At 36.3% G+C, this 24,088-nt stretch overlaps 1 protein-coding gene across 1 annotated transcript in view; it reads right to left on the bottom strand.

Annotated features, from left to right (window-relative positions):
* The window catches only part of LOC121379230 (ankyrin repeat and fibronectin type-III domain-containing protein 1-like), a 43,764-nt gene extending 20,898 nt beyond the window's left edge, over positions 1 to 22,866 (bottom strand). Inside the window, exons 1-5 of the mRNA XM_041507744.1 lie at positions 22,753 to 22,866; positions 17,667 to 17,774; positions 12,379 to 12,457; positions 9,150 to 9,253; positions 2,827 to 2,960 (exon numbers count right to left, since the gene is read on the bottom strand). Coding sequence (XP_041363678.1) covers positions 2,827 to 2,960; positions 9,150 to 9,253; positions 12,379 to 12,457; positions 17,667 to 17,774; positions 22,753 to 22,849 — 522 coding nt within the window. The 5' untranslated portion in view covers positions 22,850 to 22,866. The remainder of the gene's footprint in view (positions 1 to 2,826; positions 2,961 to 9,149; positions 9,254 to 12,378; positions 12,458 to 17,666; positions 17,775 to 22,752) is intronic.
* Positions 22,867 to 24,088: the final 1,222 nt, after the last annotated feature.

Here is a 24,088-nt window from a genome sequence, read left to right as displayed (position 1 = left end):
GATATCAAACATGGAAAGAGTGACATTCAAAATATGATAAACAGCATGTGATTTAGAAATTGAAACAGGACTAACTATCTGAATAACAAAACTGTTATAGATGATACGATCAAGTCCGTATCTCCACACAATGCAGTCAAATGGGCATTTGGCAAAAAAGTTGTTGCTTCTATGAATCTCTATGCCTCATCTACAGAAAGGCAGCCACTCCCTAGGAGATCCCTCAATGGACAATATGTCCTTTTAGCACTGCTCAACAGAGGACTGCCACTCCCTAGGAGATCCCTCACTGGACAATACGTCCTTTTAGCACTGCTCAACAGAGGACTGCCACTCCCTAGGAGATCCCTCACTGGACAATACGTCCTTTTAGCACTGCTCAATAGAGGACTGCCACTCCCTAGGAGATCCCTTACTGGACAATACGTCCTTTTAGCACTGCTCAACAGAGGACAGCCACTCCCTAGGAGATCCCTTACTGGACAATACGTCCTTTTAGCACTGCTCAAGAGAGGACAGCCACTCCCTAGGAGATCCCTTACTGGACAATACGTCCTTTTAGCACTGCTCAACAGAGGACAGCCACTCCCTAGGAGATCCCTTACTGGACAATACGTCCGTTTAGCACTGCTCAACAGAGGACAGCCACTCCCTAGGAGATCCCTTACTGGACAATACGTCCTTTTAGCACTGCTCAACAGAGGACAGCCACTCCCTAGGAGATCCCTTACTGGACAATACGTCCTTTTAGCACTGCTCAACAGAGGACAGCCACTCCCTAGGAGATCCCTTACTGGACAATACGTCCTTTTAGCACTGCTCAACAGAGGACAGCCACTCCCTAGGAGATCCCTTACTGGACAATATGTTCTTTTAGCACTGTTCAATAGAGGACTGCCACTCCCAGACTAGTTCACTAAATTGAAACCAGTACTGGATAGATCACTGGAATAAATATAGCTGTGATGACATGCACTCATGAATCACTGTCACCAGCATTGTAAACCTTAGATGATTCCTCGGTAAAAGACAACTGCTAATAAAACATTTCTAAAAACAGACTAAGCTCTTACTGCCCGAAAGTGATAAAAAATTGGGTATACTCCTATTTGGCACATGTTTGAAGGGTGGGGAGGGCAAGCGAGAAATCTGCTGTGTGGGATTTGTAAAAACTGGCAGACATACCATGGATGAAGAATGAACAAGTGTTTAGTTGTGGCAGTCTTCCCGAACTGAATCCTCTACACTCAATGCAATTTTAGTTCTCATGCCAAGATATCACACAGACAGTTGATAGAACTGTACAAACATTTAATTTCCAGTGTGTAAATTACACAGGTGAAAAAACACAACCTGCTTAGCAAATAACAATGACATGATTGTGGAGCTAGCATTTCTACTTCAGTACATGCAGAGTTAAAGTTTGTTTCGTTTAATGACACTACTAAATTACCTTCATTTATTAATCATCCGTTATTGATGGTTAAACATTTGATAATTCGGAAATGTTGTCTTAGAGGTAACCTGATACATGTTTCTATTAGTAGCAAGGAATCTTTTATATGCACTTTCCCACAGACAAGACAGCACCCACCATGACCTTTTATAAACCAGTTGTGAGGCAGAATTAAAGCCATATTAATGTTAACAAACTATTATTTACAAGAAATATATGTTAAATAATTTATAAAGTATTTATACATGAATCAAATATTGCTTTGAAAAATATCTGAAAATAATTTCCAGTTCATTACTAAATACATAATCTTATTGTCAATAAAAATTACTAAATGTTGCAGTCATTAATCTGCTGATTAATAATACATAAAAGTTTAATAAAAGTTTTAATATTACATATTTATATTATAATAAGTAAGCAAATCAATGTTGGCTAACACTTTAAAAGAAATTTCAAACAAAATCCCATCATAATCAGTTATAATAATATATTTTTTAAAAGTATAAAATGGAGACATCACACTACAATCTATGACTAACACCCTAGGTTTTCAGAAGAGGCAGCTGAAACTGCCCATTATAGCCAGGTGCATGTTAAGCATGGTGCCATATATATCATGTTTGACTGTGCATGGAGAATGATAGATGTGTAGCCACCTGTCAGTGTTTGAGAGATAAAGGTGATCTATAACCTGAGTATCTTTCTAACAGTTTACAGACAAGTGTGCATACTTAGAGATAACATATTATTACGTTATTACATTGTTCAAAACACTTAGACATGAAATATGTATATTATAACGTATTATTACGTTATTACATTGTTCAAAACACTTAGACATGAAATATGTATATTATAACGTATTATTACGTTATTACATTGTTCAAAACACTTAGACATGAAATATGTATATTATAACGTATTATTACGTTATTACATTGTTCAAAACACATGAAATATGTATATTATAACGTATTCTCGTTTTGAAGCATTTTTGTGTAAGACAATGAACTGTCTCCCGAATGTTGATATTGTGAAATGATCCGAGGATAATAAAACTACTTTTAAAATGAATGAATATATGAAAAAGTGAATGAATGAAAACAATAACAGAGAGACCACAAAAGATGTTTACAACATAGGTTCTCTGTCAAAATGGGAGGAAAAGTGAACCCAATCTTAAAGTAAGAAAACAAAGGATAGGGACAATAGGAACAAAAGAAATGTAAAAAATAATGAATGAATTAAATAATGTGTAATTACACCCCAGCATGAAAAATACCTCAGCTATTGGGTGTCAAACAGACAAAATACCTATTATTAAAAAACCAAGAAATGTTTGACTGATAGGATGTAAAGACATCTACCTTTTGCTGCGCGGGTGAGATGTTGACATTTCCCGATGAGCCGTTGAGAACAACCGCTGTGAGATCCACGACTTTCTTCTCGGCTTCGGCAACCAGCATCTCGAGTCGATCTAGTCGGCAATCACCGCGTTCAACTGTCAACAAACAACACACAAGATCAAACACTCGCCTTCCTAACCCATAAACCAACAACAAACATGTCAGACACACAGTTTCCTGGTGAAGACATTTTAATGTTTCAATACAGGATTTTTTTTTTGAGGAAATGAATTGGGTATGTTTTTATAAAACCGAAAATAAAACAAAATTGATATGCAGCTAAGTGCTGTACAACATGTATGTTAAATTCTGTGCTTTGTGCTATCTTGTCTTTGAGGAGAGTGCATATATAAGATCTATTGATTAAAAATTGATATGAAAACCAATTTGGCAGGTTTCTCTTTTAATTTGTTTTTATACAAGGTGTCAGCAACACTATGTTAGACAACTACCTACTGTTGACTAAACAGTGGGCTATGACCCTGACCAGGGCTCACCCTGTCCATTGCTAAATTAGCTAATTGCCAATTTTTATACAAAGTGGCTACAATATTTAGTCTTTGGCTAATAAATATTCTCTAATTTCATCAATTCAAATGTTTTTTCAAGGAAATATTCCTCATACTGAAAAACATGCTAAACCAAAATCATTCCTGTCTGACATTCCCATATTTATTTCTGAATTTAATAAATTTGAAAAAAAAGAAAAAGAAACTCAGCAATATTTTCCAACTCTTAATTATAATAATAATTTTTTAAATAATAATCCTGCTGATGTGACATTAAAGCAACCTCCCTTTTCTTTTCCTAATCAACGTCTTTTTTATCCATTACAACAACTCATCTTAACAATGAAAACTTACACTCTTCGCTGTTTGAAGAAAATGACTTTTCAATAAAATAAACCAAACGTTGACAGAATGTGTGATGAGAGACCATTCTACAAAGCAGTCTGGCGAACTGTGTTCTAAAACAGCCACTTTCATTCATGAGGCAATATTCAACAGTATCTCTCACACACCAGACCCAACCACTACTGAATAAATGAAACGTCATTCACAATTTGCTAATATTTAAAATATCTACAAGATTAATATTCATGTTTTTCTAAAATAATCTCACAGCAACTTGAAATAACCTACACCTTTTAAAATTCACCGATCGATTCTTCCCCCTTTCATTGAAAGACATAAATAAAAAGGTATATAGAATATCTGTTTAAAAATTCATGAAGACTTCCTGAGCGAACAAAATTGCTCAATTGTTTAAGATTCTGGATGGCTGAGGAAGCCAAGTGCTTGGTTATAAGATGCCTATCCCATTCCACGCACTGCCACAACAAACATCTTGTTTATAAATTTCTTTCCAAATATACACACAGTGCTAAGATTGGGTTATAGATAACAAACATAACAAATGCACAACATTTTAAATTATATGATTGCACATTTATTTGTCCCATGAATACAAATACTGTATTAGGAAAACAAATATTTTGTTTAACATATCCCCAACATTAGTAATCATCAGTGATTGCTTGGTAAACATATTGCGGTGACTGCAACATGTAGAATAAAATGTGAACCATGGGTGAGCAGCAAGGTAAAATTTGTTTTGTTTAATGACATCACTAGAGCAATTAATTAATTAAGATGACTAAGATAACACAAATAATACTAATCTTCGGCTATTGTATGTCAAACATTTTTAATTCTGACATGTAACCTTCAGAGGAAACCTGCTACATTGTCCATTAGCAGCAAGGCATCTTTTATATACACTTTTCCAGAGACAGCAGCTCTCACCACAGTTTTTGATATACCAGTCGTGGGGCAGCACAAAATCAATTATACCAGTATACACTTTTAAACAGGCATGGTAGTGTACTTCAGGACACAGTATTTGATATACCAGTCGTGGGGCAGCACAAAATCAGATATACTAGTATACACTTTTAAATAGACATGGCAGTCGTGGGGCAGCACAAAATCAGTTATACTAGTATACACTTTTAAACAGACATGGTAGTGTACTTCAGGACACAGTATTTGATATACCAGTCGTGGGGCAGCACAAAATCAGTTATACTAGTATACACTTTTAAACAGACATGGTAGTGTACTTCAGTACTCCAGGACACAGTATTTGATATACCAGTCGTGGGGCAGCACAAAATCAGTTATACTAGTATACACTTTTAAACAGACATGGTAGTGTACTTCAGTACTCCAGGACACAGTATTTGATATACCAGTCGTGGGGCAGCACAAAATCAGTTATACTAGTATACACTTTTAAACAGACATGGTAGTGTACTTCAGTACTCCAGGACACAGTATTTGATATACCAGTCGTGGGGCAGCACAAAATCAGTTATACTAGTATACACTTTTAAACAGACATGGTAGTGTACTTCAGTACTTCAGGACACAGTATTTGATATACCAGTCGTGGGGCAGCACAAAATCAGTTATACTAGTATACACTTTTAAACAGACATGGTAGTGTACTTCAGTACTCCAGGACACAGTATTTGATATACCAGTCGTGGGGCAGCACAAAATCAGTTATACTAGTATACACTTTTAAACAGACATGGTAGTGTACTTCAGTACTCCAGGACACAGTATTTGATATACCAGTCGTGGGGCAGCACAAAATCAGTTATACTAGTATACACTTTTAAACAGACATGGTAGTGTACTTCAGTACTCCAGGACACAGTATTTGATATACCAGTCGTGGGGCAGCACAAAATCAGTTATACTAGTATACACTTTTAAACAGACATGGTAGTGTACTTCAGTACTCCAGGACACAGTATTTGATATACCAGTCGTGGGGCAGCACAAAATCAGTTATACTAGTATACACTTTTAAACAGGCATGGTAGTGTACTTCTGGACACAGTATTTCACAAAAACTGTTATTCTGTTCACTTGTGGGTTACACAATTTTAAATTCACATGAACTGCCAAATGGTTTTGTTATGAACTGTTACTTTATCAAGTATACAAGAAACCAGAGCCTAATTAATTCTCTAAGCTTTTATACTTTGTGATTTCATAATACAATGTAAAAACAACTTGCAGGGACAATGCCATGTTGTTTAGGGAAACTTTAAGAGAACTTTGTGAACTATGTTCATAATGATTTGCAATAAAATATATTTGTGTTTTATATTTTAAATTATTTTGCTTAAATTTACAATATCAGCAGGAAATACTGTAAATTCAATACAACTTTTAGGTAATTGATAAGCTTATACAAATACAGTTCACATAACCAAACAATTGGTTATCTTGGTAAAAATCAAGTGAACTGTATATGTGTGTGTGTGTGTGTGTGTGTGTGTGTGTGTGTGTGTGTGTGTGTGTGTGTCTTTTCCCATGCTCATATACCACGAAGGTTTCAAGCATATTTGCCCTGGGTTCCACATCTGGATAGCCAGAAACCCAACCCAGGATAGAAATAATTTAAGGAGCAATTTAGAATTATTACTACCAAACAAGTGAACTGACCGACTTCTGGTTACCTAAGATTTCGAAATATTGTATGTTCCCTGTACTTTATAAAACACTGTACATGTCCTTTTTAAAAATCAACCAATACCATCTTGCCAGTGTACTAGATGTGTATCTGTTAAAAAAACCCCTGGAAACACTGTTCAAGCTGACAGACTTGTAGATAAATAAATGTAGATATATGGGACCAATGTTTTATGTCTGTTCGCTTTCGTTTTTTATTGCATACAGATATACATGTATTACCATGTGAAAAAGAAGTAGGTTATGTGTTACTTATTTAATGAATTCTCAACAATAAGACCTACTTTTATTGTCTGCTACTTTCAAAATGGCCATAGGTTTGCCACTTCATATTGTGAAATCATTTTACAACACAATGACCACCACTGGTGACCAGTGACCATGTTATTGCCTCTCTCGTTATGTGTATAGGGTTATATAGGTTACATACTCAGAAGACTATTGCCTTTTCAAGACATTAATCTATGAAAGAAAAACCAGACCTATGATCTGGATTAAACATGCTGAAACAAGCATTTATAGAAACTGACCTAATTTTAAAACCACATTCATTAAGTTGTATCACATAGATTATTTGTAAAGAACGTATTTTTAATTTTAATTTAAAATCAGCACCAATAATAATAATTATATATTAATAGCAACTTGTTTATCAAAAATATTATATTTTTATGTCATGTTACATGAGTTATTTGGATCAACTGATTATTTCAATAATAATCATTCTATTGAACAAACAATTACTTTCAATATTGAATTGAATATGGTTAAAAGTTATGCTGTACTTTTAGTCAAATATTATAAAGATGTAGGTTTAAAATTTATTGACAACAAAAATAAATGTGATTTTCATGTTGTAGAATATATTTTAAACACAGCTGTAAAAACAACAAATGCAAAATTTATGCAACATTATTTTCAAAATTGATTACTAAAATATTATAAAGTATGTGCACAAACCCAGTTAATGCAACAAGATAAATAAAATATATCACTACTTGCTATTTAAGTACTGAAAAGAATTAATGAGGCTCATCCACTCTCCTTCCAAACCCTAACATACGCCATTTTCCTATTTTTTTACCATGCATAAACAAAATTACACTTTACAGCCATTACAGCCATTTTTTTCTGTTTTCTAAATAACATCACACACTAATTAATCATATTTAATTAGATGGAGATTTTTCATCATTTGGCCAACATAGTACAGAGAATGTTTAAAAGGGTTAACTGTTAATTTGTTCTTGTTATTTTGAATATAGACATTTTTCAATTCTCCAAAAATTGTTACAACAAAAATTGTTACTCCAACAAAAGTGGGTGTAAGAACTTTTTGATGTTTTATATTTTCCTAAAAAATATTTCAAAAAGAATATATCTCAATCTCATAGCAGGCCGGATGTATTAAATATTAAACAATGTGATATGTCAGACATTTCCACTCATCCTACATAAAGGTCTGTCATTTATTATTAACCTACTCTGACATCAAACTATCAATGGAACAAAATAGAAAACAATTTAATGGGACAAACCAAAGCAAAATGAAACCACTACATATACGTGCATGATGTCAACATAAATGAATGTTGTTGATTTTTTATTTTAAAATGGTGACATGTAGTGATTATTATATTAACAACTCAAGTTGGATCACAGTTCAGTAAGATTCTGTAGCTTTTGTTGCCAAACGACTGGTATCTTAAAGGCCATGGTTGGTGCTGTCCTACCTGTGGAAAACTGCATATAAAAGGTTGCTTGCTACTAGTGGGAAAATATAGCAGGTTTCCTGTGAAGATTACTAACAAGTTTCTGTAAATGGGTTGTTTATATTACGAATGCCTCAGCAAGCAAACATTGTGACAAAAAATGAGGGATATACGATTAAAAACACAAGTTTTAATATGAATGTTCTCTTAAAAGAACAAGAACTTTGTTCTGTTTATTACAAGGCGGTCCACTGAACAAAACATTGTGACAAAAAATGAGGGATATACGATTAAAAACACAAGTTTTAATATGAATGTTCTCTTAAAAGAACAAGAACTTTGTTCTGTTTATTACAAGGCGGTCCACTGAACAAAACATTTTGTGTGGTAAATAATATAATAAATAAAATATTTACTTGGTGAACAAATACTAATTAGGCTTCTGAAAATATCCCATACTGTGTTTTAATGATTAATATGTGAAATATTTAATTGTTATCAGTGAACTACATATTGTGTTATTAGTGCAGGAATCTTTCCATTAGTATTATATTATATGTATATAGGAAAGGGCCTAGTAAGTGTGATTATAACTCAAAACAAACTTCCTAGCTCTCGAACGTTTGATTACTCGGAACAGCAACAAGTCTAGTAAAAATATTAAAGTTTAAAGATGTAGCAATTTATAAAAGCATAGTTTAGTACTAGAAATAAATGAGCTAGATGTGATAAAAACTTACAGAGGTAGCCATTTGTAAAAACATACTTTAAATACAGAAATTATGAAATAAATTAGCTATAGTCCATCCCATTCTCCTATAAAGTCCATCCCATCCTCCTATAAAACCTTCTTTTATTTGTAAATAATTTCAGTTTTGTTTGATGTAAGAAGAAAAGTAAAAGTTTTTGGGAAATAAAAATATTCTAATTTAGTGTGTAATTTAGAAAACAATCAGCTCAGAAATTAATAACTTGTAGTAAATTCCATATTATAAAAAATGCGTTCCCTGTGATAAAAACTTACAGAGTGGACTTTCTCTGGCTCCGTGCTGCAGCAGCATCTTGGCCATGGGGATGTTGTTAGTCATGACGGCCACGTCCAGGGGGGTCAGGTTCTCACTGTTCAGACTGGAATACACAAACACACACTAGTATGAAGATAGTACACAGTTCTGAATGACAAAAACAATTACAGTCACTAGTGTGAAGATAACACACAATTCTGAATGACAAATACCATTGCAGTCACTAGTATGAAGATAATACACAATTCTCAATGACAAAAACCACTGCAGTCACTAGTACGAAGATAATACACAATTCTCAATGACAAACACCATTGCAGTCAGTAGTACGAAGATAATACACAATTCTGAATGACAAACACCATTGCAGTCAGTAGTATGAAGATAATACACAATTCTGAATGACAAACACCATTGCAGTCACTAGTGTGACGATAATACAGTTCTCAATGACAAAAACCATTGCAGTCACTAGTGTGACGATAATACAGTTCTCAATGACAAAAACCACTGCAGTCACTAGTGTGACGATAATACAGTTCTCAATGACAAAAACCATTGCAGTCACTAGTGTGACGATAATACAGTTCTCAATGACAAAAACCATTGCAGTCACTAGTGTGACGATAATACAGTTCTCAATGACAAACACCATTGCAGTCACTAGTGTGACGATAATACAGTTCTCAATGACAAAAACCATTGCAGTCACTAGTGTGAAGATAACACACAGTTCTGAATGACAAAAACCATTGCAGTCACTAGTACAAAGATAATACACAATTCTGAATGACAAACACCATTGCAGTCACTAGTGTGAAGATAATACACAATTCTCAATGACAAAAACCACTGCAGTCACTAGTACGAAGATAATACAGGTACAGAAAAATAAAGTAGGGAGGCAAAATGCTAAAGGGGGAGGGCCAGCACCCCCTTAAAATGAACCGGTAAGAACACTGATATGGTTGTTTCATTATGCTGAAGTATCGTGTGCAATATAATGTAGGATTAGTATACACTGTGGTGTGTAATATGTCATTTTTATCCTATTTAATATCTGACCCATAATATCCATGTCATAAGCCCACTTCATATTTTTCATTATCAACTTGGTTAATAATGTTTTGCTGTCAATGTGTCATTTGTTTGCAAGCCAACATGACCTGTATATCTGAACATAATGCTTTGACGAGTATGTGATATCAAACTGCATTTGTGTCAATTGTAATGTCATATATTAAATATACCAATGAAATGACTTCAGAACTATGATTTGCTAAATATTGAATTAAAAGGTTATTTTAAAAGTGTTACAGGATAAATAGAGATTCGTCACAAGTGGGTTTTTTTTAAATATGTAACATATTAACCGAGTATGTTAATCAGACTATTACTGATTAACTGAACAAGGTTGATATTTTACATATTAAAAAAACATGAATAGTGAATTCTATTTTCATTTTCAAAAGCTTTCTACTAGTGAATAATATAGTGTTTATATAAAGTGTACAGTTTTAAAATAAAAATATATGTTAGTATGTTACTAACAAGATGTCCAATTATAGTTAATCCCAGCAATGAACGTCATCTTCTTACGATGGTATGAACTAAATGCACATTAAAATAGTGATTTTTAATTTATTTTAAAAACACCTTTACTTTTCTTTCTAAGTCAAATCAAACTGAAATTATTTACAAATTTACAATGTTCATGTACCTGGTAAGGACTATATTAAGTTTTTTTCTCAATAATATGACTAAGTACAAACAATTTTTAAACTTTATATGACATTATTAGATACATACCGTTCTATATGATGTGAATGATGAGTATATTAGCTGTTAAGCTATCACACACCTGTATCACTATTTATCACTGGAATAACACTGCGACAATGCCCTACGTGCTGCAGAGCGGTCAGGCTTTCAGGTACTGACAGTAGCAGACAAACCTGTTACACGGTCCTCATTACCTAACTGTCCATTCATCAGCAATAAACACACCTTCCCGGTCACTAATCACAGGTCACATAATAGTATAATTAGACAAGCCAGGCAGCAAAAGGGCAGGTGCTTTAATCACCCAATGGCTCACAGGTACTGGGTCCACATCCCCGTACCGGTTATCACCTGTTATTAGCTTTCAATGACTCACTGGCCTTGGTGGTGTAGTGGTTATGCCATCGAACTTGAGGCTGGTAGGTACTGGGTTCATATCCCACCTAAGGCAATGGGGGATTTTTCATGCCAGTACCAGCTCCAACCCAGTAAGTGTGTGCACCGCTAGGCTCAATGGGTAGGTGTGAGGCCACATACACCGAGTTTCACCCACTTCAAGGGTGCGATTATGGGTGTCTCCCGAGTGTATAACTCCACATGGAGGATGATTACCCAGCATACATTGCAGGTTCCGTGTACCCCGGGTTTGGGTGATACCGAGATAGCTCAACTGACAGCAAGCGTGGAACATGGCCCTGTCAAGTAGTCCCTTACCGAAATGTAAATACTGTGGCTTCACCATTCATCTTAACATCATCCATGTTTGTAATGTCAAAAAAAAAAGAGTCTTTGTCTCTGTGTTAAATGTTTGTGGTGGTTAAAAAAACAACAACCCCAAAACTTGTAATGACTGAAGGGGTGGCATGTAGCTCAGTGGTAGAGCGCCCCTATGAGGAGTGATGGGTCATAGGCTTAGTTGTCCTCTAAAGGCTCAGGGACAGGATCTTGCTTTAGTCGGTAGAGCATGCCTGGGTCAAAGGATTGAATCCCCTTGGTGAACTTATTCTCCGATTTATTTTCTCCCCATCCCTACCAGTATTTTCCCCCCATCCCGCCAAGTTTTTTCTCCCCATCCCACCCAGTGTGTTTCTCCCCAATCCCTACCAGTATTTCCCCCCTCATCCCACCCACTGTTTCCCCCCATCCCTATCAGTATTTTCCCCCCATCCCACCCAGTATTTTTCGACCCAACCCATCCAGTATTTCTCTCCATCCATCCCAACCAGTGTTTTTCCCCCCATCCCAACCAGTGTTCCACGACTGGTATGTCAAAAGTTATTGGTATGTGCCATCCTGTCTACAGAAGATTGCAGATAAAAGATCCCTGGTTATTAAAGGACAGCCTCTGATATACCAGCCATGGGGTAGTGATTGGGAAAAACACTGATAGGTCCGTGGAGGATAACCTCTATAGTGTAAGTGTGAATGTATTTAATACACACTGACCTGTTGATTTGAACACTGCCTGTTTCCAGTATCGCCTTCACCAGCTCCAACTCCTGATGTTCAACAGCGTGAAACAGAGCTGAAAGCAGAAAAGTTTAATATTATACATAAAATAAAATAAAATCCTTGAAAACCCCCCAAAACATTTAAATAAATTATATGAATAAGGAAAATGGGGTTTTGTTTGTATAGCAGACACATAAAACATTCTGGTAATCATGTATCTCCCTTGCCTCCTCCCTCACCCACTCAACAGATTGACTAGGTTATTTTTTCTTTGAATTAATGCTCCACAGTTTTTACAACTAAAGTACAGACCAGCCTTGGTGGCGAAGTGGTTAAGCCATCAGACTACAGGCTGGTAGGTACAGGGTTCGCAGCCCGGTACCGGCTCCAACCCAGAGCGAATTGTTAAAGGTTCAGTGGGTAGGTGTAAGGTCTCTTCTCTCTTACTAACCACTAACCAACTAACAACTAACCCACTGTCCTGAACAGATGGACCAGATAGCTGAGGTGTCTGCCCAAGACAAACAGCTTGAACCTTAATCGGATATAAGCACGAAAATAAGTTGAAATGAAATGTCATAATAAACTGATCGAGTTTACTCTTTCACACCACCCTATTAACATGTGTACTGAATCAGTGGGACATGTTAGTGGTAGTATTCTTTTGTGAGATGCACTGGGTGGTAGGATCAATTACCAACATCAAATTTATCATTCCGCTAACATAATGTAGGATTATGTATGCAAAACATTCTAATCAATGTATTGTTTCAGATTTCACTTTTAAAATATTTAAACCAAATCTGAAAAAACATCAAATGTTATGCTTAAAAAAAAATTACCTTGAAGTATGAATGCTTCGAGATGTCTTATTTCAGGATGAACTATCAGTGAATGAACAGAGCTGGATTCATCTATTATTAAATGGCTATATCAGCGGTTATATGTTTCATCTATCAGCGGTAATACCATATTCCTGCACTCTGGTTGGCTCTCTGTTCTGGTTCTTTGTAAATGTATATAACCCTTTGGCTTTGTGGCCAAACCAATATTTTCTTTTCCATTGACCACTCAGGAGATGTTTAACCCAGCTTTGTTGTATGGAGACAGTGTCCACTATTTTAATTTAACACCCAAGCTGCAGACACAAACAACTACAGAGAAAATCCTCGTTGCTGAAAGACTACACAATAAACAGTTGTTTAGTAAACCTACTTGTTAGATGTGAGATACAGGCTTGTATTAACCAAGCAGGTACAGCCTGGTATTAAACAGGCAGTATTCAATGCAGTGATGTCCTAACACATTAGGTGAGAAGCACAGAGTAAGATAAAACAATTGCCATGGAGTTGAGTTTAAAGAGATGTTTTCCTAACATTTATCGATGCTTTTATAACATTTGCCATTGCTATGCAAATTGGTGCAATCCTAGAATTCCAAATTTAACAAGTGATGTGGCAATGGTGTGTAATAAGAGGATGTTTGTGTGCATGTGTGTAGGTATATATGTGTGTGTGTGTGCATGCGTACATGCGTATATGTGTGCGTACATATGTATGTACTATGTGTGTGCGTGTTTGTCTATCAGTAAATGGTCCATTTCTTAAACAATATGTTAATTGTTAAGAAATACAAATACTTCAGTGCCAAATTATTTAGAATGAATTGTACACTAGAACAGATATTGATTAATTCATCATCATCTGCTGGATGTCAAACATTTCACATATTTTAAAAACGAATTTAAAAAATATATATAAACAATTAAATTACTGAACTAGGACAAAGATGGGGCTAATATTCAGTTAAAACATAATCGTGAATATTCATGATCAATTCTGAGTGACCATGGATGAATTAGTACAGGGAAGTGATCAAATGAACTCACAACCAGTTATAGTAATTTACAGGTATGAATTCAGAATATTTTAAAATGTTGACACCATGATTAAATAGAAACATTCAGAAGATAAATGCACTCGGCCTAAATAATTTCAGTTGGTCAAGTTAGTGTACATTTGAAATGAGACAACACATCTGATTTTGCAAGAATTGTAATATTACATGTTTAACATACAAGTTAGTGTACATTTGAAATGAGACAACACATCTGATTTTGCAAGAATTGTAATATTACATGTTTAACATACAAGTTAGTGTACATTTGAAATGAGACAACACATCTGATTTTGCAAGAATTGTAATATTACATGTTTAACATACATGTAGGTTTGTACTAGTAATACTCACTCTGTACAGACTATTTGATAATGCACACCTGATGATATTTTGTTCGTTCACTTGTTTTGTTTAACGACACTACTAGAGCACATTGATTTATTAATTATCGGCTATTGGATGTCAAACATTTGGTAATTTTGACTAGTAGTCTTAGAGAGGAAACCTGCTACATTGTTCCATTAGTAGCAAGGGTTCTTATATATGCACTTTCCCACAGACAGGACAGCACATACCATGGCCTTTGATATACCAGTCAAGGTGTACTGGCTGAAACGAGAAATAGCCCAACTGATGGGTCACCGACGGCGATCAATCCTAGACAGACCACGCATCAGATGGTCAAGTGGTGAGCTGGATCAATTCATAATATATCATACTAAACTGAATGTTGATATCTGTGACTGCTCACCCTCCTCAACACAATACATTCCGGAAACACTAGGGGCATGTAAAACTAGTTCAAGCTCAAGTTCAAGCTCAACACAATACCAGTCTTGATAGACTATTTGATTTTGTGCAACATCACATCTGTTTTTTCTTTCTTTTTTAAATATATATATATACTATATACAGACCATTATGAAATACAGAAATATTTGTGTCATACAAAATGCGCAGTTTTAATAATTATGACCCATACTAAAAATAAACATGAACTACCCTCAATTTGTAGGGTGTTTTTGTAATGTCCCCTTTTACTACTTTATTAAAGCCCACAAATCTAATAATAAAATTATTACAGTAAGAATAATAACAAGTCTCATTATAATTGTTTTTTCCTTAAAAAGGAACTACATGTATTATAAGTTCCAGCTAATATAAGTAAATTATGCTTTCTATTACAAAAATGGAAAGCAACAAATGTACAATCCAGACTGAAAAACCAAATGTACTATCCAGACTGAGTCAGCAGACTGCAGCACCTCCAGGTAAAATACTATTCAGACTGAGTAAGATGAAAGAAAGAAATCCAATTTCTTTAATAAATCATTTAAGAAGTAACTCAGACTCGGAACTATTTTAACGTGCTTATATAACCCAATGTTTTCAAGCATGCCCATCATGGGTTTAGACCTCTGACATCGCCAGTGACTAAGTCCAGGACTACTATTAGTTCCAGATAATGTTAAAAAAATTATATTACAAAAATGGACATCAACAGATTTACTATCTAGACTGAGTTGGCAGACAGTGGCACCTCCAAGTAAATTACTATTCAGACTGAGTAATATGTAAGCAAGAAATCCAATTTCTTTAATAAATCACTGAACTAAAACCTGAAGATGTAAGACAAGTTTTAAAATTATATACTCTATACCTGACAGCTGCTTGTTGATAAAAAAACAGAAGAAAAGTAAACTACAAACTCAAGTGCAAAATTCTTTACAAATATTAAAAATGTTCAGCATTTTTTTTGAGACGATGCAGATCACCTGTCCAGGATGAGTCAGTGGAGAAGCAACAGAACACACCCTGCACGTGGTGACCGGCCAGTGCACAACAACCCAAACATGTAGTGCCAACATTAACACTTACCACATTCCCAGCATACTGGATGCTTACCAAGAATTTTCATTTCTTTCAACACAGATTGCTTGTTAGGTCTCATACACACGTTTATAATACGTTTAATGAGCATGTTTTGTAGAAAGCCTTTTAAATGTTCTATAAGGATGAAGATTTTATTGTTTAAAATGCTTTAAAAATATTTTTGTGGTAGTATGTTAACAATGTTGTTGTCAACAACAACAAAAAAAACCCTTATGAAAACCACATGTTAATATTTTCCATATTAAAAAACACTTGTGTGAATTGTTGTCTCCAATAATGGGATTATTGCCTTATTTATATCATTTTTATTTATATTGTTAAGGACCACACAGAAATTGAGAGGGGAAACCCGCTCACATTAACACCATGGGCTATTTGTTTTGATGTTTTAGGATAGTACATATCATGGGTTTGTTACACAAGATGGAATAAGAAATAACCCAATGGGACAACCAATGGGGATTGATCCTAGACTGACCATGCACCAGGAGAGTGCATTACAACTAGGCTGTCTCACCTCACAATCTGGATGGATGCTGATTTGATCCCAGTACCCACCAGCTTTAAAGTCAAATAACTAAGCACCATTCTACAGAGGTGGGTCATCCAAGTTCAAACTTAGCCTTCAGTTACCTTAGTAACTATGGAAATTAATATTTCAGTGTGATAAACCCATAGCATTATCAGTGTGTACTTGGACAAGTGCTACATTAAAATAAGATCAAAGCAGATTCGTTAATTGTTAGCAATTGTTGTTCTCAGTTTGATATCAACTAGAATGAAACAATCCTGCTAAGAAATTAACACATACATGCACTCCTTAATAATTACTGTGATTTAAAAATATGCTGTACTAAGCATCTTAAGTGATAACCCATGGTGTTAAGTTATACACCTTAATTAGAGACATGGGGGTCATTCTTCTTATTTTCAGGCAATCAGTCTGTTTAAGATATATATACTATTCAAAGTAAGGCAACATGCTGCTCTGAACCAAGCCAGTGGTCATACCAGAGGCAGGGGCCAGGGGTGGGGGTAGGAGGGGTGGGGATAAACAGTCCTAAACCTTGAGATGATATGAGCATGTTAAAACTGTTTGGCGTTGGAGTTGGTCACATGCCCCAAAACCAGCCTCAGTAACATTGTGGGCTGGTAGATTCTGGGTTCTCCCACCAATACTGGCTCCAATCACGAGTGAGTTTAATTGCTAGTAATGACTCGGTGCGTACCATGTATAATACCACTACACTGTCTTTTCTTATTAATAACTAACCATTAAGCCACTCTACAGTCAGTTCGCAGTCCACAACCGTAAAGTGTATGCCCAGGACAGTGCAATTGAACTTGGAAGTAAATATAAGCATGATTTAATTTTTTTTTTTTTACTTAATACCAGTGGATACCATGGATATCGCTAATCCAGTCATGAGGTACTGCTTGTATATAATGGGGATGGGGGAACAATGTGTAAAGAAGTCAATAAAACTTACTGCCTATGTCATAGGATGGTTTCTTCTCTTTCTCACTACGTCTTCTCTCCACTTTGTTCGGGGAGACTCCATCAGCATCACCAATAGACCCCTTCTTGCGAGGAGTCACTGCAAAACAAGAACATTCTAATTTTAAAATGGCAACACAATGGGTTCCACAGAACAAATCAAAACAAATATATGAAAAACTGGAAACAAAATCATTAAAAACACTATCTATTCTCCAGAATTCCTGTTATATTTATATTATAACTAGAAAAGCTCTCAGCAAACCAGCTTTTTAGAAAGTTTTAAAATTCTGGAAATGTTTCATTAGTTTCAGAAATGAATGATTTCTCATAATACAAAATTATTTTTTTCTTCTATTTTTTTCAGTAAATTCATATCTTTAATGGGCCAAACCACTTTTGTCCAGGTCCTCAGAAATAAAAAACTACTCATGGTTATAGTATTTATTTTACTATTTTTATACAAAGTCTCCAAATATATACAATAAAAATAAATTCGATCAAATATATAAATCTGATTCAGTTGGTTTATAATTTTTAATATTTAAAATAAATCAAACTGAAATGTTTATGGACTTTTTTAACATAAATAAAATGTAAAGAATTAAACAAAAAAATCTGAGACCAATTAAGAGCAAGTTAACAGCTAAACAACATTATAATCAACCAATATGTATCGACCTAGTATGACAATATCTGCCTATAAAATATTACCTGAAACTTGTAAACATTTGTAAAGAGCAGCAATATCAGATATGATCCACGAAGACCTGACCATGTTTGCAAACTAATGACCACAGCAGACAGCTTTTGACCAGACCACACAACACTTTAAACACAAGCTTGGTCCGATCCTGATACCTTCCCATATGGCTATTTATAATAATTTCAAACAGCTTCTTCCAATCTTAATACCATTCCCCATATGGCTGTTTATAATACCCTCTCCCCATGCATTGTTTTCAACCTGCTGCCTGCATTAAGTATCAATCCAAAGAACAAACCAATTGATTGCTTCCATTCTTATAGAAAAATGAGTTTAGGTGAGAAAAGAAACAGAGTTAAGAATTTTCTCAAATCTGTTATGCTTGGATAAAAAATCAAGTGAATACTTTTCGTATTTTATTTTGTACATGTCCATAATTTAACGACAACATCAGACTTTGCTAAAAGTTGAGTTATTTACACATCTTCAGATTCCTAAACCTACATTAAAAATACATGCAAAGACCGCAAGTAATTTAAAGCAATTTTCTGTATGTTCACAGCAATTTTTCCAGGTGTTCTGTAGTTCCAAACAAAAGCCCCTTCCAAAAGAAAGTGGCACTAAAAATTACCAATTTCTGTACTAAATATTCAGAATATTTATATATATTTTAATATACTAATAAACTAATTTAATAGTGGTGTACTGTATTATTCAGTGGCCTGACAAAAGATCCCAAGAATGATTTACTAGTGTTAATCTTCCCAATCCCATGGTACATGGGATACTGGCGAATTTTTTTGGATAAATCCCTGGTTCATAAGATGGATAATGTATTTAAAATGAGATCTGAACTTCAGGGCTTCAGATCCCAATTTCAGGGCTTCAGTTCCAGACTGTCACACCTCAGTATTTAAAATGGTATCTGAATTTCAGGGCTGCAGGTCCAGACTGTCACATCTCAGTATTTAAACTGCTATAACCACCAAATGACATCCTGATCAGAACTAAACACATGAGTCACATGAAGACGACTGGTAATAAATAATGACCTGGGGCAGAGGCTGTTTAGAAAATGGTAGAGGGTTGTTTACTCACAGTGCCAGTGCAAATAATTTTTACATGCTCATATATCACTAGAGTTTCAAGCATGTTCATCCCGGGGCCTGTCTCTGGATAGCCAGGGGCTTGTCCCGGGACAGAAAAAAAATTAAGTGGACAATTTACATCCAAATATTAAATAGTGGGCGTTTAAAATTTTGATGCGCATCTCTAATTAATATAATTAATAAAGAAAATTCTACTCATTAAATTTGGTCACTAGATTAGATTGGGTGGTCAAAAAGAAATTAGATAAGATCGGTGGCCTGACTCAGGATGGGGGGGGGGGGGGGGGGGGGGGGGGTAGAGTTGAAAATGGGCAGAATTTTGAAAATAGCAATTAGTAAGGCCATTAGGGTGCACAGTTTGTAGGGACGAGATGGATTGCATCCTGTCAAGAAAACCCCTAGATTGACAGTCAATAGATGTTGAAGGTGTAGTGCTGTGCTGAAATACAGATCTTGAGAAGCCGGATCTGTCTGAACGAGAGAGAGAATCAGACTAGGGTATAGTCCAGTCATCATGGGTTGGTATAGTGGTGCAGACGGGCCCGACTCCGGAGGATACGAGATGGTATCACAATAACACAAAGTAAAGTCTAGAAGAGAGTAGTAGGGGCTGACCCCGCTTCCTATTTCTTCTTAGAGTGAGCCGGTCAATCTTCCAGTGCTGCTAGGACAGGCTCGGACATGTAGAGATTAAACGTGAACAACCATGGCGTTCTGCAGAATGGCCGTCATACGAGTCACGAAAAAACCCCAAGTCAACATAGTCAGATGGAGAAATGACGTGGAGGCAAGGAATCTCGCTAAAAAAGAATCCAACGAGAAGCGTTCCAGCGTTCAATCAGTTCCAATGGCGGCATACATCCCATAGAAAACTTCACTTCGCTGACAAAAACAACGAAGTGAAGGATCCCCAAGTCGAGCTGCGAAAGCACGTGTAGTGTGCACAAGCGAAACAAACACGTCTCACCGCGTCGAATTCCAGACTGGGAACTGGGAATGTTTACTCACATGACCACAGTTGATGGGATGACCTGGGTGAGGGACTGTTTAGATAATGGTAGAGGGTTGTTTATGCACATAACGACAGTTGATGGGATGACCTGAGGGAGGGACTGTTTAGATAATGGTAGAGGGTTGTTTACGCACATAACGACAGTTGATGGAATGGCCTGGGGGAGAGGCTATTTACTCACATGATGCCAGTTTCCTGGAGGACCTAGGGGAGGGGCTGTTTAGAAAATGGTAGAGGGTTGTTTACTCACATGACCACAGTTTCCTGGAGGACCTAGGGGAGAGGCTGTTTAGAAAATGGTAGAGGGTTGTTTACTCACATGACAACAGTTTCCTGGAGGACCTAGGGGAGAGGCTGTTTAGAAAATGGTAGAGGGTTGTTTACTCACATGACAACAGTTTCCTGGAGGACCTAGGGGAGAGGCTGTTTAGAAAATGGTAGAGGGTTGTTTACTCACATGACAACAGTTTCCTGGAGGACCTAGGGGAGAGGCTGTTTAGAAAATGGTAGAGGGTTGTTTACTCACATGACAACAGTTTCCTGGAGGACCTAGGGGAGAGGCTGTTTAGAAAATGGTAGAGGGTTGTTTACTCACATGACAACAGTTTCCTGGAGGACCTAGGGGAGAGGCTGTTTAGAAAATGGTAGAGGGTTGTTTACTCACATGACAACAGTTTCCTGGAGGACCTAGGGGAGAGGCTGTTTAGAAAATGGTAGAGGGTTGTTTACTCACATGACAACAGTTTCCTGGAGGACCTAGGGGAGAGGCTGTTTAGAAAATGGTAGAGGGTTGTTTACTCACATGACAACAGTTTCCTGGAGGACCTAGGGGAGAGGCTGTTTAGAAAATGGTAGAGGGTTGTTTACTCACATGACAACAGTTTCCTGGAGGACCTAGGGGAGAGGCTGTTTAGAAAATGGTAGAGGGTTGTTTACTCACATGACAACAGTTTCCTGGAGGACCTAGGGGAGAGGCTGTTTAGAAAATGGTAGAGGGTTGTTTACTCACATGACAACAGTTTCCTGGAGGACCTAGGGGAGAGGCTGTTTAGAAAATGGTAGAGGGTTGTTTACTCACATGACAACAGTTTCCTGGAGGACCTAGGGGAGAGGCTGTTTAGAAAATGGTAGAGGGTTGTTTACTCACATGACAACAGTTTCCTGGAGGACCTAGGGGAGAGGCTGTTTAGAAAATGGTAGAGGGTTGTTTACTCACATGACAACAGTTTCCTAGATGACCTAGGGGAGAGGCTGTTTAGAAAATGGTAGAGGGTTGTTTACTCACATGACAACAGTTTCCTGGAGGACCTAGGGGAGAGGCTGTTTAGAAAATGGTAGAGGGTTGTTTACTCACATGACAACAGTTTCCTGGAGGACCTAGGGGAGAGGCTGTTTAGAAAATGGTAGAGGGTTGTTTACTCACATGACAACAGTTTCCTGGAGGACCTAGGGGAGAGGCTGTTTAGAAAATGGTAGAGGGTTGTTTACTCACATGACAACAGTTTCCTAGATGACCTAGGGGAGAGGCTGTTTAGAAAATGGTAGAGGGTTGTTTACTCACATGACAACAGTTTCCTGGAGGACCTAGGGGAGAGGCTGTTTAGAAAATGGTAGAGGGTTGTTTACTCACATGACAACAGTTTCCTAGATGACCTAGGGGAGAGGCTGTTTAGAAAATGGTAGAGGGTTGTTTACTCACATGACAACAGTTTCCTGGAGGACCTAGGGGAGAGGCTGTTTAGAAAATGGTAGAGGGTTGTTTACTCACATGACAACAGTTTCCTAGATGACCTAGGGGAGAGGCTGTTTAGAAAATGGTAGAGGGTTGTTTACTCACATGACAACAGTTTCCTGGAGGACCTAGGGGAGAGGCTGTTTAGAAAATGGTAGAGGGTTGTTTACTCACATGACAACAGTTTCCTGGATGACCTAGGGGAGAGGCTGTTTAGAAAATGGTAGAGGGTTGTTTACTCACATGACAACAGTTTCCTGGAGGACCTAGGGGAGAGGCTGTTTAGAAAATGGTAGAGGGTTGTTTACTCACATGACAACAGTTTCCTAGATGACCTAGGGGAGAGGCTGTTTAGAAAATGGTAGAGGGTTGTTTACTCACATGACAACAGTTTCCTGGAGGACCTAGGGGAGAGGCTGTTTAGAAAATGGTAGAGGGTTGTTTACTCACATGACAACAGTTTCCTAGATGACCTAGGGGAGAGGCTGTTTAGAAAATGGTAGAGGGTTGTTTACTCACATGAAGACAGTTGACGTGAGGACCTGGGTGAGGGGCTGTTGGTGAGCATCTTGCTGAGAAAGGCTGGCGCGCTGGGTGAGGCAGATAATGACGACATGCCCTCCACTGTCTGATGGTTGGTTGTCTGTACACTCAGAGTCCGTCCATCTCCACTGAAAGTAGAAAATATAAACCTTTTCTTAGTCTGAAAAACACATTCTGCAACCAAATTAATAAAAAAATTGTATTCTTGGAAAGGACTTCCGTTATCAACACTGGTACAAAGCAAATCCACTTCTTATAGGAAAACTGATTGTGTTTGTACAGGTTTTTGTTCATAATGATTAAAATTATTTGTAATTGCAAATGGTCTTTAGGAAACAATACACCATATTCTTCTTTTTCTACAGCACAATAAGACCTAAAAGGTGTTTTTTTAAAATAAAATTCACATGCACTATTAAGACTTAATAGTGTGTGGAAAGAAGAAACAAACTGTTTGTAAAATGCAAACAACAGCTAACATAGTATAGTATTCACGATTCACAAATATATTTTTAGTCGACACAACCTTCAGATTCCCGATACAGACTTCTGGACCATTCTTCAGCTCATTAAAATCATTCTGCAATCATTTTGTTTAACTCACTAATTATGGACTGGAAAGACACCTATGAATCAAGCTTTTGTAAGCCAAATATAGATCGTTTACACTGTAAATCTTAAAAGTGCTCATGGACTTTATTAATTCCCTCGTAGTATGATTTTAAACAAACATTGTGGTTTAATAAGGCACAAATTTGCAGATATCCTGCTGATAAGCCACTCTTTGGAATTACGTAATTGTTCCTGTATCCTCTGGCCATTGGTTTAATGTCGAGGAACTCAACTGTCAACTTAAAAGGATTGACATTCTCTCTGGTATTAATAGAAAACAATATTTTTAGAAATAATCACAGGAACAAATTATGGTAAAAGAGGTCTGAATCTTCAGATGACAAATTATGACAAATTTGTGGCAAAATAATTGAAATATTAAACATATTACAGACTCATAAAAATTATTTTAGATTTTTGTAGTTATAATTTGTTTTACATTTACTGTTTTTTTAAATGACCATGATAATACATGCATTGCATCAGTAAACTAAAATAAAAAGCAGTTTAGTGTGCATTTGAATTCAAAGCAAGATGATTTTGTATGTCATTTCTGGTGTCACATTTATACATAATATTAAAAACAGCTTTATCGTAAACGTTCTCTACATCCACATACGTATAAAATAGTGTTTAAATCGTCAGAACATATTTAAACAACACCAATGTATAAAACAGATTTTTAATCCCTACATTCATT

Source organism: Gigantopelta aegis, chromosome 8, assembly GCF_016097555.1.
Source record: "Gigantopelta aegis isolate Gae_Host chromosome 8, Gae_host_genome, whole genome shotgun sequence".
Taxonomy (NCBI): domain Eukaryota; kingdom Metazoa; phylum Mollusca; class Gastropoda; order Neomphalida; family Peltospiridae; genus Gigantopelta; species Gigantopelta aegis.
Note: the sequence above shows the minus strand (reverse complement) of the source record. Positions and strands in the feature narration are given on the sequence as shown.